The sequence below is a fragment of the Manis javanica genome, chromosome 3 (genome assembly GCF_040802235.1).
Source record: "Manis javanica isolate MJ-LG chromosome 3, MJ_LKY, whole genome shotgun sequence".
Taxonomy (NCBI): Eukaryota; Metazoa; Chordata; class Mammalia; order Pholidota; family Manidae; genus Manis; species Manis javanica.
The window spans coordinates 206,432,373-206,448,931 of NC_133158.1; the positions used below are offsets into that span (position 1 = coordinate 206,432,373).

Consider the following 16,559-nt stretch of genomic DNA (forward strand, 5'->3'; position numbering starts at 1 on the left):
GGAGTGGACTTAGAGGGACAATAGGTCAGAATTTTGCAATTGAGTGTCTGGGAAATGGTGGTGGATGAATGATGAGAAGAGGGGTGACTCTTGCCCTGGCCTCTGGGTGGGGGAGCCTGGCTGGCCCCTGCGCACCAGGCTGCCTGACTCAGTTAGTTAGTTTTGGAAGGCTGCTTTGTTAAGCCCTGGCTCCAGCGCCTGGGATGCTTGGTTGGGCCTGGCTGTCATTACCCTCACTCAGGGCTCAGCGGGTGGCTATGTCAGCCATCCAGCCCTGGCTGTCCTGACACTACTCTGCCTTCCCAGCCTCCCTCCCACAGGTCCTGACACACACAATAGGGGCTCAGTAAATATTGGTCTTTGAGCAGTAGGCAGCTGGTTCTAATTTTGTTCCCTACTTCTGGGTCACCAGCAATTCTTTTTTTTTTTTTTTTCTCATCTCATCCATGCCAGCAACATGAAGTTCCCTGGGGAGAGTGGAGAGTACAGGAGCCACTGCCTCTAGGTACCCCTGCCCCTGGCAGCTCTCCTGCACTGTCTGTAGAAATCTCCCACCCTGGGTGGCCTTTGGCTGAGGCAAAGCTTGAGGCTGAGGTTCTGAGAGTGGGTGCTGTAAGGAAGAACACATCCTTTGAGGGTAGGTAGGTGGGAGGGCTCAAGTAGGCAGGAGGATGGTCATTTGAGTCCTGGGCCCGTGGGGCAAGGCTGAATGCTGGCTTTCAAGCTATAATATTTGTATTGGACTTGGGAGGGGGTTTCACCTTGACCAGAGGAAAGTGGCCTTTGGGACCATGTTCATTCAGTGAGCAGAGAGGGCCACAAGCTCGGTAGTTTTTCTCAAAATTCTTTGAACTTCAGAGAGCCTGTAGGGTGGTATTTACTAGAGTACCAAATTGTGGGGCCACTGGTTTTCTTACTGGGTCTGTTGGGACATAGGCATATGATGGTATCATTATTAGTTTGACCTGAATACTAGGAATATACTAATAATTTATAGAACACTTGGCAGGTTTTGCAGTCAAATGTATTAATTACTGCTTTTATAGGTTCTAAGTTTTGTGGCATGGTTAGAAAGTTCTCCCTAAATCCCCAATTAAAAATAATCACCCATGTTTTTTTACAGTGTTGTACCCCCACCACTGGGACACATCAGTGAGTTGAAATGAAAACTCCACATTTCACCACTCAAAAATAGTCATCACTAATATTAGGTGCACATTATATTCCAGATACCCACCCAGGCATGCTCACTGACAAAAGGATATAGAGATAGAGATATAAACACTCATAAAAATATAACTGAAGAAACAGAAACTGTAAAGGAATTATCAAGCTTTAAAGAAATGTTATTCATCAGACTTTTTTTTCCTAAAAGATCCCAATAAGGTTTTTTTAAAAAGCTTGTGAGTCATATCTGTAATTGTTTCCATTTTAATATTTATTGACTCTGCTGTGAAAAATGAGGACAGTAGCATTTTCACATTTCTCATATTTCTGCCCATCTCTTGAGTGTGTTAATTATGTTTTTAATTTTTCTGTTTTTATAACATTTAGATTCATCATCCCCATAATTGTTTATTGTCCTTTCTTATTAAAAGGGTTTTGATGTTTATCATCAATCCTCCTACCATGGTTTCTACATTCCTGAGCTTTATTTTATTTTATTTACTTACCTCTTTTTTTTTTAAAGTCCCCATTAGCAGCAGCTCATAAGTGAGCTGTTTGGAAAGACTTTTTTTTTTTCTTTAATTGAGGTACATACAATAAAATGCACAAATTTGACTTAGTATATAGCTTGATGAATTTTGACATGTGTATATATTCACATAACTATCACTCAGATCAGCTTACCAAATATGCTCACTAATATTTTCCCCTTCACCTATTTCACCCATCCTCCTCCCTCCCTCCCTATGACAACCACCAGTCTGTTCTCTGTGTCTGAGTCATTTCTGTCTTGTTTGCTCATTTTTGTTTTTCATTCTACATATAAATAAAATCATGCAGTATTTATCTTTTTCTGCATGGCTTATTTCACTTAGCATAATACCCTCAGGGTCCGTCCATGTTGTTGCAAATGGCATGACTTCCTTCTTTTTATGGCTGAGTAATATCCCATTGTGTTTATGTACCACATCTTCTTTATCCATTCATCTACTGATGGACACTTAAGTTGCTTCCATATCTTGGCTATTGTAAATAATACTGCAATAAACATAGGAGTACAGATATCTCTCTGAATTAATGATACTGCTTTCTTCAGTTAAATTCCCAGAGGTGGAATTACTGGAAGATAACAGTATTTGTATTTTTAGTTGAGGAATCTCCACGCTGCTTTCTGTAGTGGCTGCATCAATTTCCATTCCACCAACAGTGTAGGAGGATTCCCTTTTCTCCACATCCTTGCCAATGCTTGTTATTTCTTGTCTTTCAGATAGTGGCCATTCCGAGTGGTGTGAGGTGACGCCTTATTGTGGTTTTGATTTGCATTTCCCTGATTAGCAATGTGGAACATCATTTTGTCTGTTGGGCATCTGGATACTTATTTGGAAAAGTGGATCCTCTGCCCATTTTTCAGTTGGATTACTTGTTTTTTTGATGTTGAGTTGCATGAGTTTTTTATATATTTTGGATATTAGCCCCTTATTAGATATATCATTTGCAGATATATTATCCCATTCACTAGGTTGCCTTTTCATTTTGTTGATATTTTCATTTGCTGTGCAGAAGCTTTTTACTTTGATGTAGTCCCACTTGTTTAATTTTCCTTTTTTTACTTCCCTCACCTGAAGAGACATATCCAGAAAAAGTTTACTAATGTTTCTGTTAAACAGTGACTGCCTGTGTTTACTTTGAGAAGTTTTATGGTTTCAGGTCTTAAGTTTAGGTCTTTAATCCGTTTTGTGTTTGTTTTTGTCTGTGGTGCTGTAAGACAGTGATCCAGTTTCATTGTTTTGCATGTAGCTGCACAGTGTTCCCAACACCGTCTTGAAGAGACTGTCTTTTCCCCATTGTATTCTCTTGCCTCCTTTGTCATAATAGTAATTGACCACATAAGCATGGGTTTATTTCTAGGCTCTGTTCTGTTCCATTGATCTATGGGTCTATTTTTATGCCAGCACCGTAGTGTTTGATTGCTGTAGCTTTGTAGTGTAGTTTGAATTGAAGCATGGTACTGCCAGCCTTGTTCTTTCTCAAATTGCTTTGGCTATTCAGTCTTTTGTGGTTCCATACAAATTTTAGGATTAAAATTTTAGGGTTATTTGCTCTAGTTCTGTGAAAAATGCTGTTGGTGTTTTGATAGGGATTGCACATTCCTGAGCTTTTTATTTCCCTATTAATTAGCTGCATCTCATTATCATGTCTTTTTTCCTCCCCCTAGGAAGGGGACTAACTTCTTTCATGTGAAGAATTTCTGCCTGTTGTCTTTACCATATTTGTATAGCTTCCTGGCTAGGAATAATTCTCCCAGCATATTTTGTTTCTCTTAGAAATAAGTAAATGTTGTTGAATTTTCTTGCTGTGGGGAAGATGAGGGTAGGCTGAATTTTCTACCACTTAAAAGTTTCAGTATGTTTCACAGTCTTTGCAATAAAATATTTTTTGGGGTGTGGTTAAAATGAGAGTTCCTGTGGCCAGGATTCTCACCTGGCCGAGGTTGGCTAGCTCATTGCACACCTGTGGGCAATACATGGCTATTGACTCTATAAAAAGAGCTCCACCCAGTGCTCTGGATGCAACTGTGGCATGGCTGCAAGGCTGCAGGAGAGCAGAGCAGAGGCTGGAGTGGTGGCAGTGCTGAGGACAGAGCCCCAGAGGACAGCTGTGCAGACAGAAGGGCCCAGAGGCAGAGACCAGCTTGCTGCATGCAGACTCACTCTGAGTGAACAGGATTTAAGTGACTGACCTGCCACCTGGAAATAAAGTTGGGTATATCCCTTTCACCCCAAGAACGTTTTGCTTTCAATTTCTTTGGTCACATAGACATAGCAAACTTGCCCAGGGCTGAAACCCACTGGCAAGGCATGGGGAAAAAAGTTTCTTCTGGATGCCTGAAAAGTCTTTTAAGTTCAGTATCTTAACTAGGCAGTGCCTTAGAGCATTCTGTACCAGATTTTTGTGGAGTACAGTGTATTATTTCAATTTTCAGATTCTGTTTTTTCTGTTCTTTCAGGGGAATCTTACGTATTTATCTTTGAACATACCTTTTCTTCCAGTGTTAGGTTCTGTACTTCAGGAACAACAATTATCCCTATGTTGGTGTCTTGCCAATGGGTTTCAGCCCCAGGCAAGTTCACTATGGATTCAGTGTGACCAAAGAAAACGACAGCAAAACGTTCTTGGGGTGAAAGGATTATACCCAACTTTATTCTCACAGTGGCACGTCAGTCACTAAAATCCCATTCACTCAGAGCCAGTCTGCATGCAGCAAGCCAGTCTCTGCCTCTGGGCCCCTCTGTCCGCACAGCTGTCCTCTGGGCTTCTCTGCACAGCCGTCCTCTGGGCCTCTCTGCACAGTCGTCCCGCACAACCATCCTCTGGACCTCTGTCCTCAGCGCTGCCACCACTCCAGCCTCTGCTCTGCTCTCCTGCAGCCTTGCAGCCCTGCCACCATGTCGTGCCCAGAGCACTGGGCGGAGCTTTTTATATACAGTCAACAGCCATGTATGCCCACAGGTGTGCAGTGAGCTAGTCAGCCAGGGCCATGTGAGAATCCTGGCCACAGGAACTTTGATTTTATCCACAGTTGGTATCTTTGTCTTTATATATGCTTTAATTAGTCTTTTCCACTTGTAGTCACTCAACCCACTTTTGTCAGTATTTCTGTTTTAAATGACTGGCAGAATTTTGTTCTTTGTTGAGTATAATTTATTTATTAGTTCTTCAGTGATATTTTTTTCTTTTTTCAGTAAGCCTGCATCTCCTTTCAATACATTTTGTTCTGTCATCTCCCCTTGAGCCCTGGTTTACTTGCAGTCATGTCCTGAGTTCCTGCACAGTGGGCAGCAAGGAATTGCTTTCTTGGTGGGCGTGGCTTACTTCCCACTGACATCCGTGTCTTTTGCACAGTTTGTCTGCTGTTTCTCTTCGTAGTGTTTGTGCTCATGGTCTTCGGCTCTGCTGGCTCTACAGTAAGACAGTGACTTTCCTCCCCCCACACTGAGGATGATTTGTCCCTGACCCCAGCAACAATTGTGCTGGGGGCTGGTGTTTCTGACCTGTTTCCTGTGGCCTGAGTGACAGTGAACGTGGGATGAGGTAGGGGAGATGGAGTTGTCCTCTAGTCTGGGATTTGGGTGACACCCTGTCCCCAAATGGTACAGCCCTGGTACAGCCCACTTACTGGGGAGGTGAATTCGGTGTCTGTTAGATGGAGAGGAACACCCACTGCAGTTGGACAGTTTCCCCCATTCAGTATGTGGCTTTGGAGCCCTGAGTTTCTCCAGGTGAGCCCACTGTTTTTGTCCCAGCTTCACCTTTTTCTCTGTTTTCTAGCTACTGTTCCCACTGTTTCTTAATTGCAGAGGAAAAAGGATTGGCAACAGTGTCCCTCTCTCTAGGTTCAGCAGAAAAGTTAGTGAGGATTCTCCCAGTTCTGTTCTCATCATATACCTTTCTGGGATACAAGGTAGGTTGAGTAAGTAGTAGGTAGGATGAGAGAGACACACACCTTTCACCCATTTCCTTTGGCTTTTCGGTTGGCCTTGGAAAGTTGTGCCTAAGCCAAGTTTGTGTCTGGAGCATTCGATCTTGTCCTTCATGGCTCATTCCTCAGCCCAGAGGATTCTGAAAGGGAGAACGGCAGCCACCTGGCCAGCTGCTCTGGAAAGGTGTGGATGCTTGGAGGCCTAGCAGCCTCCAGCCCCTTGGGGCTCTGCTGCCCATTCTGCTCATATCACCATCCAACCTCGGACCCAGCATCACCATAAGTCATTACTGTGTCACCCCAAAATGAAGTAGATGCTCACTTATCTCTCTGAGAGGGGAGGTGGGCATAGAAAAAAATACAGCACGGTAAATGCAGCAGTAAGTCTGTCCATGGGACAGAAGCGCTGCTTCTGGGTCAGGTGAAGGGATGACAGGCAGGTGGAATTCTGACGTAGTCACCTCCAAGGTGGTGCGGAGATTCCGGAGTTCCATAGAGGGTCTGAGAGCAAGCATCTCTTTTTGATTTTCTCGTGGGTCTTTTATTTCCTCCTGGGAAATGAAGCATTGGGAGGGTTGGGTCTGGCCTTTGGAAGATACCTAAAGCACTCAAATAATTGGCTTCTTTGAATCCAAGCCAAGTGAGCAAAGGGGTGGGGAGACTACAGCTTCTCTTCTGTGGGAGAACCTGGTCCTCTGAGCCCACAGCACGCTCAAGCCTTTGTCTCCAGCTTGTTTTCATGCCCTGCCCTGTGTACTCTTATTCCTCTGGGAGGGGAGTCGGCTCAGCTACCCGAAAGGTCTGCGGGGGCTCAAAGGGGGGGCCCACCCGTATCCATGGCCTTAACAGAATGGCTTCCTCCTGCAGCTGGGGCTACATGCCATGGACCCCTGCCCAGCTTCACCATCCAGCTGCAACAAGAACTGTATGTGTTTTCTTTCTTTTTTCCAAAGAATCTTTTATAAACTGTTAAAAGATAACTTATAGTTAAGGCAAAAAAAATCTCCATTGGGGCAGAAAGCTCCCCTTTTGTGTCTGACAAAAGGCCAGGGTCATTTGGCTTTGAAGTGTCTTTAGCCTCTCCAAGATCCCTGGGTCGGGACTTCTTCCTGCCTACAAGTTGATTTTAGCCTCGCCTGATACGCTGGGGGTGGGTTAGGTCTCCAGGCAACACTGGAGGGCTCTGCTGGTCAAATCTACCCACCCACTCCAGGCTGCCATGGCTGCCACACTGAGGGGCCACTGGGTCAGCCAAGAGCAAATACTTTGTATGTGCTGACACTTTGAATTGGGTGCCCCCCAGGTAAAATTATATGAGGTGTGTCACACTTGAGTGTGTGCATGCATGTGCACACGTGCTGTATGTTTTGAAGTTGCTGCAGATATGTTTGAGAAATGAAGCAGATGTTTGCTGAGGCAATCATATGACAGGAGCTCCATGGTACAGCCTTGCCTCTAGAGTATACCTGAGGGTCTTCAGCATATTTTATACCTCGATTTGGGGTGCTCATTGGGGCTGATAGAAATTGGGAATCATCTGCCTAGAGACACGTGGGAGTCTGGCTCCCAGGGAACCCAGGACATGTATTTTTATGTCTCAACACAGCAGGGCTCTGGTTAAGAGAGTACTGACTTTTGTGTCATTCAGACCTAGCTCCAGGGCACAAAAAAATTCAGTTTTCTGGATTCACTATCCTAGTTACTGGCTGTGGATCATGTTTCCTAATCTGGAACCCCAGTTCTCTCATCTATTAGATGGGATAAGTATCCCAGCATTTCTTAAAGGAATCAGTAAATGTCAGGTGCTTTGCAAGGCTCGTGCTGGTAACACAGCTTCTTTCCTCATCATGTCTTTGCCTCTCCTTTTCTCAATTTATGCTGCCTTTCTCCCCTCATGTGACAGCACGTGCGTGCCTTAGACAGGTGGTCATGTCATCAGGGAGAGAACAGCTTTCTTTGTACAGTCTGGGTGAGCCATATGGCATACAAGCCCCACTACCCACCAGAGTTTACCTTTAGTTCTTGGTGTAGAGTTGAGAGTAGCCTCAAACCTTCCATTGAAAAGTGCTTTGTGTCCCCAGGTTCTGTGCGTGCCCTGTGTGTGGAGCCTAACACTTGGACTGTCCCTGGGTATATTTGTGGTAGAGGACCTGGGCTACGGGCCTGAAGTAAAGTCAGCCACAGGGGTATTCTAACAGTTCCATTAGCAGCTTAATATCTGAGCTGCAAGTGAGTCAAAATGGAGGAACCCTGCTAATTATAAAGTCCTATAATAAGAACAGCCACATTTTATTGAGTGCTTTCTATAGGTCAGACACTTGATGACTTACCACATCATTAAATCTTCATAGCAATCCAGTGAAGTGGGTACCAGTTTTATAGATGAGAAGATGGAGGTAGGGGAGGCTGAGTAACTTGTGCACAGTTGCTCACCCAGTGAGCAGTGGTATAGACACTGAAGCCAGGTCTTTCTGACAAGAATGGCCCTAGTAAGCGGCAACACTGCTCTGGTTGAGTCTGCACGTTGATTCTGCTTAATTTGCCCACGATCACACTGGTGGTAAGTTCAGGGCCAGGAGACAAACAAGCCTGTGATTACCCACTGTGCTGTAGCTTCTCGCACAAGCAGAGGCCCAGAGACAGCACGATCCAGTGTGAGGCATTGTGCCGGAGCCCCACGTCTGTGCAGGTGTGCAAACAGCTGCAGGGCTGGGCTCCTGGGTCTGGGTTAAATAGTACGGGGGTCATTTTCCCCTCCTGATACTGTTTTTTTCACTAACGAAATCATAACTATACTGGGGGAAATGATTAACAAAGGAAAATCATCGTCTGCTACCATAGATTTTTGATTTTTTTCTGTCGTCTTAGTTACCTTGGTTGCAGTCATTCTGCTTCTTAACATTAAACTCATGATTCTCTTTTTTTATAGCTGCATTTTAGTCCATGAAATTGATGTATTATAATTCATTTGATCATAACATGTTTCTGCTTATAGACTTTTTGGTTTTGGATTGCTTCTACTAGTGTAAATTCTGGAAGTAGAATTAATTATCAACTCAAAGAATTTAAATATTTTTCATTACCATGTAACTTTTCAAGAAAGGCATAGGATTTTTATAGCTGCCAGCAGTATCTTATTTTGTTGTTTAACCTCACTAACATTTGGTTTTATCTTTTTCAAAAAATATATTCTGCCTTTTTAATAACTAGCAAAATAGCACCATCCATCTTTTAAATTTATATTCTTAACAAACCAGAGAGACTGTTTTTCATGTTTTTTCCCTAATTTAGATGGTATAGAAGAAATAAACCTTGTTGTGTTTGGCGGTTCTATTTTCCCTAGTCTGTTTTTTCCCCCTTCCCCCCTTCCTTTTAGATGTAATTTATTTGTTTGCTTTTAGTTAATTTTTTATTTTGGAGAGATTCAAAGATACACAAAAGTAGACAGAACAGTATAATGAATCCCCGTCTACCTACTGCTTATTTTCAGCAGTTACTCACTCATTCCCAGTCTTGTCTCCTGTTAGTTTCAGGTGTGCAATGTAGGGCTCCAGCATCTATATACATTACCATAAGTTTAGCTACCATTTGTCTCTATATAAAGTTACTAAACTATTACTGACTTGATTCCCTAAACTGTACTTTATAAGGACTTTTTTTAAACATAACCACATAGGGGTTTGTTTGTTTTTTTTTTACTTTTTAAATTTAATCAAACCTGGTGAGCTAGTCCTTTTATTATTTTTCAATCCATGTTGTCAAAAAGATTTTTCTTGACAGCTGGGCAGAGGCATAGGAGACAGGCTGAAACGGGGCTTTGCTGCTGGATCCAAGTGGGAGGAGAGGCTGCCCCGAGTATGGCTGATGGTGTGGTGCAGCTGCTGGCGGATGGGAGTGCACGGAGAGGGTGGGTTTCTTAAGCCTGACCCTCACCTGCTTTTTTGCTTTCTCAGGCATGTTTGTTACCATGAAGCTGCTGCACCCAGCCGTCCATAGCTGCTGCCTGCTGGCCCTGCTCAGCGTATGGGGAGCTCCTCCTGAGGCTCACGCTGCATTGGCAGCCACACCGGGCATCAGCGCCGCCTCCTTCCTGCAGGACCTCATGCATCGCTATGGGGAGGGCGACAGCCTCACCCTACAGCAGCTGAAGGCCCTGCTCAACCACCTAGATGTGGGTGTGGGCTGGGACAATGTCACCCAGCCTGTGCAGGGACAGAGGAACCTCTCCACGGTAAGGCTTCCAGCTGTGCTCAGCACTGTGTCTGCCTTCTTGGAGTTCACAGCCTACTTGGGCACAGGGAGCTGAGCGGCGCAGGGCGGTCAATCCTCCGTGACAGCAGAGGGGTAGTTTTTCCCCCTTTGTCTGGAGACCCAGGCTGTGCCTTCTGACCTCCTCCAGGGGAGTTTTGAAGCCCTTACCAAAGGGCAGCCATGCAGTAGGCGTTCTCAAGCCCTCCGGGTGCTTCCTCAGAACTAACTGCCTGGGATCACTGGGAACTGCTGGTGAGCTGGAGCTTCTGGGACAGCTCACATTTCTGATAAAGACAACAGTTTGCAAGGCCCTTTGCCAGCTTTCGCAGGTGAGCCTTGCAGTGCCTCTGGGTGTGGGTGGAAAATCTCACATAGGAGAGAATATGGAGGGTCCCTTAGAGAACAGGTCTTTGGCTCTTGGTTCTCTGTTCTTTCTTCCGTATCATCTTGGCTAATCAGTCTGAGGCTATTTGTGGCAGCCAAGTTTAAGTCAGCCAGCAGTGTCTTTATATATCTACTTTGTTCCCGTGCTGAGCATTGTTAAGAAATAGAGAAAAATGAGTCAGGCTTAGGATGGGGAGTTCAAACGAGAACAAAGTTATCTGATAACAAAATGAAGCATTAAATACCATGGGTAGGACAGTTACCATAGGATTCAGAAATGGGAGACGGAGAGCCGTGCACCCTGGAATAATCAGGAAGCTTTGTGAGTCATCCTGGAGCTTCACCTTGAAGGAGAGTAGAGTTTGGAGAGATCAGATGGCCAAGGGGGACCGGGGACCACGGAGCATGGACACGGAACCGCAGGCATGGTGAATGTCTGGTTCGGGGAGAGGCTGCCCTCGAGGCTAATGCAGCCTGGCCCGGAGCCGCAGCAATGTTTTGGGGTCGCCACAGGCCAGCCCTCAGCTTCGTAGGCCCCAAAACTCTGACTTGTCAGCACATGCAGAGGGCTGACTTAGAGAAGACCCCTGTAAAGCCACACTCGGGTGAAGACTGCCATTTAAGTGTGTAGAGTAAATTAGAAGGCAAACGGCAGTGTTACTTATGAACGGAACATGAGAACCACTTAGCTGCCAACTGCCAAGAGCACTGAGCACTGTGCCCTCCAGCTGGCACCCTTGCTATGTGGCAGACTTTGAAGCTTCAGATGTTCCTCCCTTCCTCTCCTAATTTCTGTCAACACATTCTTCAGGCTGGGGACAGTACAGTAAGGTCAAGGAGACTGGTGTTCCCCTGGAGATGCCAGTGCTCAGTAGCTCTGGAGAAGTATCTGGAATCTGCATTGTAATAGTAACTCCTGGGCTATTGTGATATGCAGCTAGATTTGGTATCTGGATAAGCTTTTATCTTCAGGTATGCAAATAGAACCATGTTTTCCAGAAAACACACCCTGGTCACAATGATTGGAATTCAGTTCCCAGAACTTCTGGGTAGCCATTCATAAATGGGTGTGCTTAACGTATATAACTTTCTCAGTGGGTGGCTGGTCTCTGATCAGTTTTTCAGGTTTAGGGACTACCTTGCTCTCACCCTGCAAGTTAGTCTACAGATTTCCCTATATTTGGCCACCGTGAATTTCCTCATGGAAGGCTAGGTCAGTTGCTCCTTAGGGACAGGGTGTGACTTTGGGTTCTAAGAGGCACTCTGCCCACCCTTTTGCTTCAGTGCTTTAGTTCTGGAGACCTCTTTGCTGCCCACAACTTCAGTGACCAGTCACGGATCGGGAGGCGGGAGTTCCAGGAGTTCTGCCCTACTGTCCTCCAGCAGCTCGATTCCCGGGCCTGCTCCTCTGAGAACCAGGAGAATGAGGAAAATGAGCAGACGGAGGAGGGGAAGCCAAGCTCAGTCGAAGGTGAGCTGCGATTGGAAGCCGGGTTCTGGTTCCTGGGCTTGTCTTAACATGGCCAGGGGAACAGCACTGCCCCCTGAATGTTATCCAGTGACCAGTTGCCACCATCAGGAGGGTGAATTAGATTGCAGCACCATAAAGTAATGGTGAATTACTTTGCACTCATAAGACCGGTCCAGTGTATTGTCAGCCTGGGTGGCATGACTTGTGACTTTTCGGGGTGGGGCTCTGGGATTGGCCTGTGGATGCTTTCTTGGGCCACTTCTTCATTTTGGTTTTCATTAAACTTTAGGGGCCAACACCTGGACCTTTTGCTCTCGTATTTAAGACCTCACAGAGTGTGCCCTTGGCCCGCTGCACCCTTCTCTGGTTCCCTGTCTCCTCCTCCAGCCACGGTGGGCTCACCATGGTCTCGTGTCCACGACTCCCTCGGCCCAGAGTGCCCTTCTCAAATTCTGTCTTGTGGGCGTGGGTTCCCTGCTTCCTGGCACCTAGGGCGTGTGGCCTGTATCATGCCTCACGTTGCTTCCAGCTGTCGTGATTTAACTCCCCTGGCATTTAGCCTTTTGTGTTGCTTTTGCCCTACTCTCTATCAAAAAGGTAAGTGTCTCTTGGATAGTGACTTTGCTGTATTTTTTAGGCTTCTCTGCAGCACCCAGGAAGAGCTGGACATTTGCTGATGGGTTATTTGGTCTGTGTCTGCTCTGATCACAGCTGACTTCAGAAGGCCCCGCCCGCAGGCAGCAGGAGCCCCTGCCTTCAGTAATGCAGGCCCTCCTCTGTTCTTGTTCCTCCACAGTGTGGGGCTTCGGTTTCCTCAGTGTCTCACTGATTAACCTAGCCTCTCTCCTGGGAGTCCTCGTCCTGCCATGCACGGAGAAAGCGTTTTTCAGCCGTGTGCTCACTTACTTCATCGCCCTGTCCATTGGAACGCTGCTCTCTAATGCGCTCTTCCAACTCATCCCAGAGGTGCAGTAGAACAGAATATGCCGTCCTCTGTCCTGGGGCAGTGGCTGAGCCTTCCCTGGGCTGATGTCCTGCCCACCCTGCACTCTAAGGCACCCACAACCACTGCCTGGAAAATCAACTTCTCCCTCACATCAAGGGACACGGTGCCTTCTAACTCTGGATCTCAGGGTCTTCTCTCCCTCCTAGGCCCCCAGGTTTGCCTCTGGCCTCGTCAGGTGGTGTCAGATGCAAGGTCCTGAATGTTGCCCTCCTTGCTGGGGGATCTCTCCCCCCACCCCCCTTCCCCAGTCAGTGCCTTTCCTAAACCCTGTTTGCAGGGCTCAAAGGAAAGCCATAGTCGGTGGTGGCTGTCCATGCCCTGGTGCGCCACACCTGCTCTGTTGTGAGCAGAGACCTGGGCAGAACTCGGGTGTGGCCATCGAGAGATTATCCATCTGGAATGAGATGGAAGGAAACAGGGTTACCAAGTGGTAAGCGGAATTGGCCTCAAAAGCGAGTGAGGTGTTTTTGTTTTATTTTTTAAAGCAGGCCATAATTTATAGCACAGAGAGCCAAACATAGAACAAAGGGTTTTTAACAAAAATGAACTCAAAATGGCAAAGTAAAGGGCCATTCAATTCCTTCATTCTTGCATCTTGACTTTCTCCTGATAGGACTGACTTCCTGGTGACCTTACTTGACTACTTTGAAATGTTTGTTAATTGTGCTTTTTAATTATGACCACTGCAGAGCTAAAAAAAAAAATAGGACCCAAGCTGACAGCCTGCCTGCCTGCCTTGCGAACTCAGGCCATGCTGTGAGCCGGAGGGAGGCAGGGGTGACGGGCGTGTGGGCCTCCGTTGAGAATGGTCCCCCGGCCCCTCCCTATCCAAAGGCTCTCACCCAGAGGAGGCCTAGGTAAATACCCAGGCCCTGCCTGCCCTTCTCATAACGAGAAAGGAGGTCTGGCTCATGAGCCATCTGTGCTGTCTCAGAAGCCCACGTGAGGCTGACACGCAGTTCTCAGGGGAGGCCTCATCTTGGGCTATTTTTTTTTCCAGCTCCAGAAATTAATTTATTAATTTATTAAAGATTTTGAAATGAAATGCCTTTCACCTGTTGAATGGAAATAGAGTAATTGTACATGCTCCGCCTCTGTGGCTCACAGAGGAGCGCCTCGTATTGGCTCTGTTTTGTCCTACCTGGAGTGTGTGACATGGGAATGGGAGAGGAAATGTTTTTTGTGACTAGGTGGTCTTGGAACTCTGTTCTCTATATTGGATTCCTATCAAAGCAAATGGGAATAAACAAAGCAAAAAACTGCCTTTTATGGGCATGGGGCCTCCCTTGTCCTCCATCCTTCTGTCCCCTCACACCCTGGCTTTGTGGTATCCTCACAAACCAGACCAAGTCCAGGCCGTGGGCTGTGTGCCTGTGGGGAACACTTCCCCTTGGCTCCTGTTCCCAGTGAAAGAGCCCTCGGGTCCAAAGTCTGCCAGGAGCCGCCCCGGGTAGGTCTGAGCACGCGCCTGCCGTGTGACACCAGCCCCCAGGTAGGACATGACTCCCACCACCAAAGGCGCAGGGCAGGGCGCCACAGGGTTCCAAGGCCACTTTGAATTCCTCCTCATTTCTTCAGAACTGATTGAAGGAAATTGCATCAGACTTGAATCACTAACAAATTTTCCATTTCTCTCTCCCTCCCTCCTTGTCTCTCTGATTTTCCTTCTTTCTTTTCTTTGTTAATACCCACCAAAACCTTCCTCATTGCCTCCCTGTCTATCCTCTCCACCCTCTCCCCTGAACGGCGGTGGCCACGTAATGGGGCGTTTGCCCCTCCCTCTCCCTGTCCTGGGTGGGGCTGGTCCTCCTCCAACGGCAGTGTGGGGATACGGTCTGCTCTGTGTGACCGTCATCTCCCTCTGCTCCCTCATGGGGGCCAGCGTGGTGCCCTTCATGAAGAAGACCTTTTACAAGCGGCTGCTGCTCTACTTCATAGCTCTGGCGATTGGAACCCTCTACTCCAATGCCCTCTTCCAGCTCATCCCTGAGGTATGGCAAGCCAGGGCTCTCACACTGGAGCACGCCCGTCTCCTGGGGGACAGTGGGCGCAGCGGAAGGACCCCGATTCCCATGGAAGGCACAAAAAAGGCCCCCCCCCTCCCTTTGGGGACATGAAGCTAAGATAGGCATGAGCTAGGAGAGGCAGCCTAGCATAGGTTTGAGAGCGAGCTCAAATCTCAGCCCCACCCTTGACCTGTTCCGTGACCCTGGGCAAGTCACTTAACCTCTCTGCTTTTCTTCCCTCTGTGCAGTGGGGAAGATAGGAGGCCTGACCTCACATTGATGTGAGGCTGTGTTTGTAACACCTGGTGCCTAGTAAGTGTAAAGATGTAGTTAGATTACTTTATGACTCCTCGTTGTGGGGTTTTGAGGCTTTTGGTACAAAAAAACCCACATCAGCAAAGCCTGCAGATCTAAATAAAAAGATCAGTTCTCCTCAGCAGGGTGCATGGGGCAAAGGCAATCCAAATAAAAGAGTCTGGCTTCACCCACAGTCACAGTACCTTGTCCCTTCACCCGGGTCATTGAGAAAATCCTGCATAAAACAGAAGGGAGCTTAGTCTGTGTGAGGCTTGGCAGGCAGCCTCGGAAAAATCTCACCTGAAGCGGTGTTACCTCTGCAGCAGACCCGCTCCCCGTGTAGGTGGTCTGACGGGCCTGGACAGAGCCGCAGTTCAAGCAAGAAGATGACAGCACATGCCTCTCAGAGCACCTTAGGCTTTCCAAGATGGGGGTTTTGTGTTTTTTAGTTGATCCTTAGATCAACTGATGTGATGTTTAAAGAACAAGTAGTGCTCATCTACTCAACAGAGGCAGAATCTGACCTGCGCAGACACGTGTCCTGGAGGCCAGGTTTTACCACTCCTAAAGCCCTGCTTTTGTACTCCCCATCCTCCTGGCTCTGGTGGAGAACTGGTAGTTGCCTGTTTTCACTCCACTTTTCCTTAAGGTGATTCGACCCTTCTGGAAAGTCATCCTGAAAGTGTCATTTCTCTTGGCCTTGGTGTCTCTTACAAAGCTACTCTGGAGGTAGGGATTGCATTCTGTCCTTGAAACAGAAAGGAAAAACACTTAAGCAGTCTGGAGTTGCTGGTACCTGTGGTCACTTTTATCTTTGCCCTCTTCCTGAGGAGGCTGGAGTTATTCGAAGGCCTGTTCCTGTCAGAAACCCGAGGGGCAGGTCCCCAGCCCGTCCCCAGGCCCCAGCACAGGCCAGGAGCGTCACCAAGACTGGGACTGGGATTCCTGTTCCTCTTCCCATTGGTTCTTCCCCCCACAACTCCCCCCTATAATAAGTGAAGTGTCCAGAAAGAACCCAAAACAAAACCCCCAAAATTGACGTGTGCAGGAACACCGTCTGCTCTCTTGGCTTTGCGGCCACTGGGAGGCCTGTGGTCAGGAAGACGCTGCAGTTCTTCCTATTTAACTGGGGGATGGATTTCCCATTTTGGAAAGTGTAATTAGACTGTCTCCCTCTGTGTTTACAGGCCCGTCAGCCAGGGACACTAGAAAATGATGGAAATGTACACGACTCCTGCCTTAAATATGGGATTTGCCAGCACAGCCTGCCCTTGTAGCAAAGCACCTGGAGAAGTGAAGACAGGGTCCTCATTAAAAGTAGAAAAATAGAAAACCATATCCAGGGCAGTAAAAAACCATGTCCAGGGCAGTAAAAGTCTAAAGATCTTTGTTTCTTATCAGAAAATAAACTTGAGAACATGACAGGTCTGGTGATGTGACATCAGGGAAACATCCAGGGTTAGATTTTGCTGGAAAAGGAATGGGGGTCCATGACAG

General features: G+C 47.0%; 1 protein-coding gene across 4 annotated transcripts in view; it reads left to right on the plus strand.

Annotated features, from left to right (window-relative positions):
* SLC39A14 (solute carrier family 39 member 14) overlaps positions 1–16,559 on the plus strand; it is a 43,185-nt gene that overhangs the window by 19,227 nt on the left and 7,399 nt on the right. For 2 of the 4 annotated variants that reach the window (XM_073232680.1, XM_073232681.1), the window contains 3 exons: positions 9,601–9,878; positions 11,567–11,753; positions 12,550–12,719. In XM_073232680.1, the coding sequence (XP_073088781.1) occupies positions 9,603–9,878; positions 11,567–11,753; positions 12,550–12,719 (633 nt within the window). In that variant the 5' untranslated portion in view covers positions 9,601–9,602. Of the gene's footprint in view, positions 1–6,514; positions 6,573–9,600; positions 9,879–11,566; positions 11,754–12,549; positions 12,720–14,580; positions 14,751–16,559 lie in introns of those variants that run through there. The other 2 variants (XM_073232676.1, XM_073232677.1) reach the window with 2 other exon arrangements.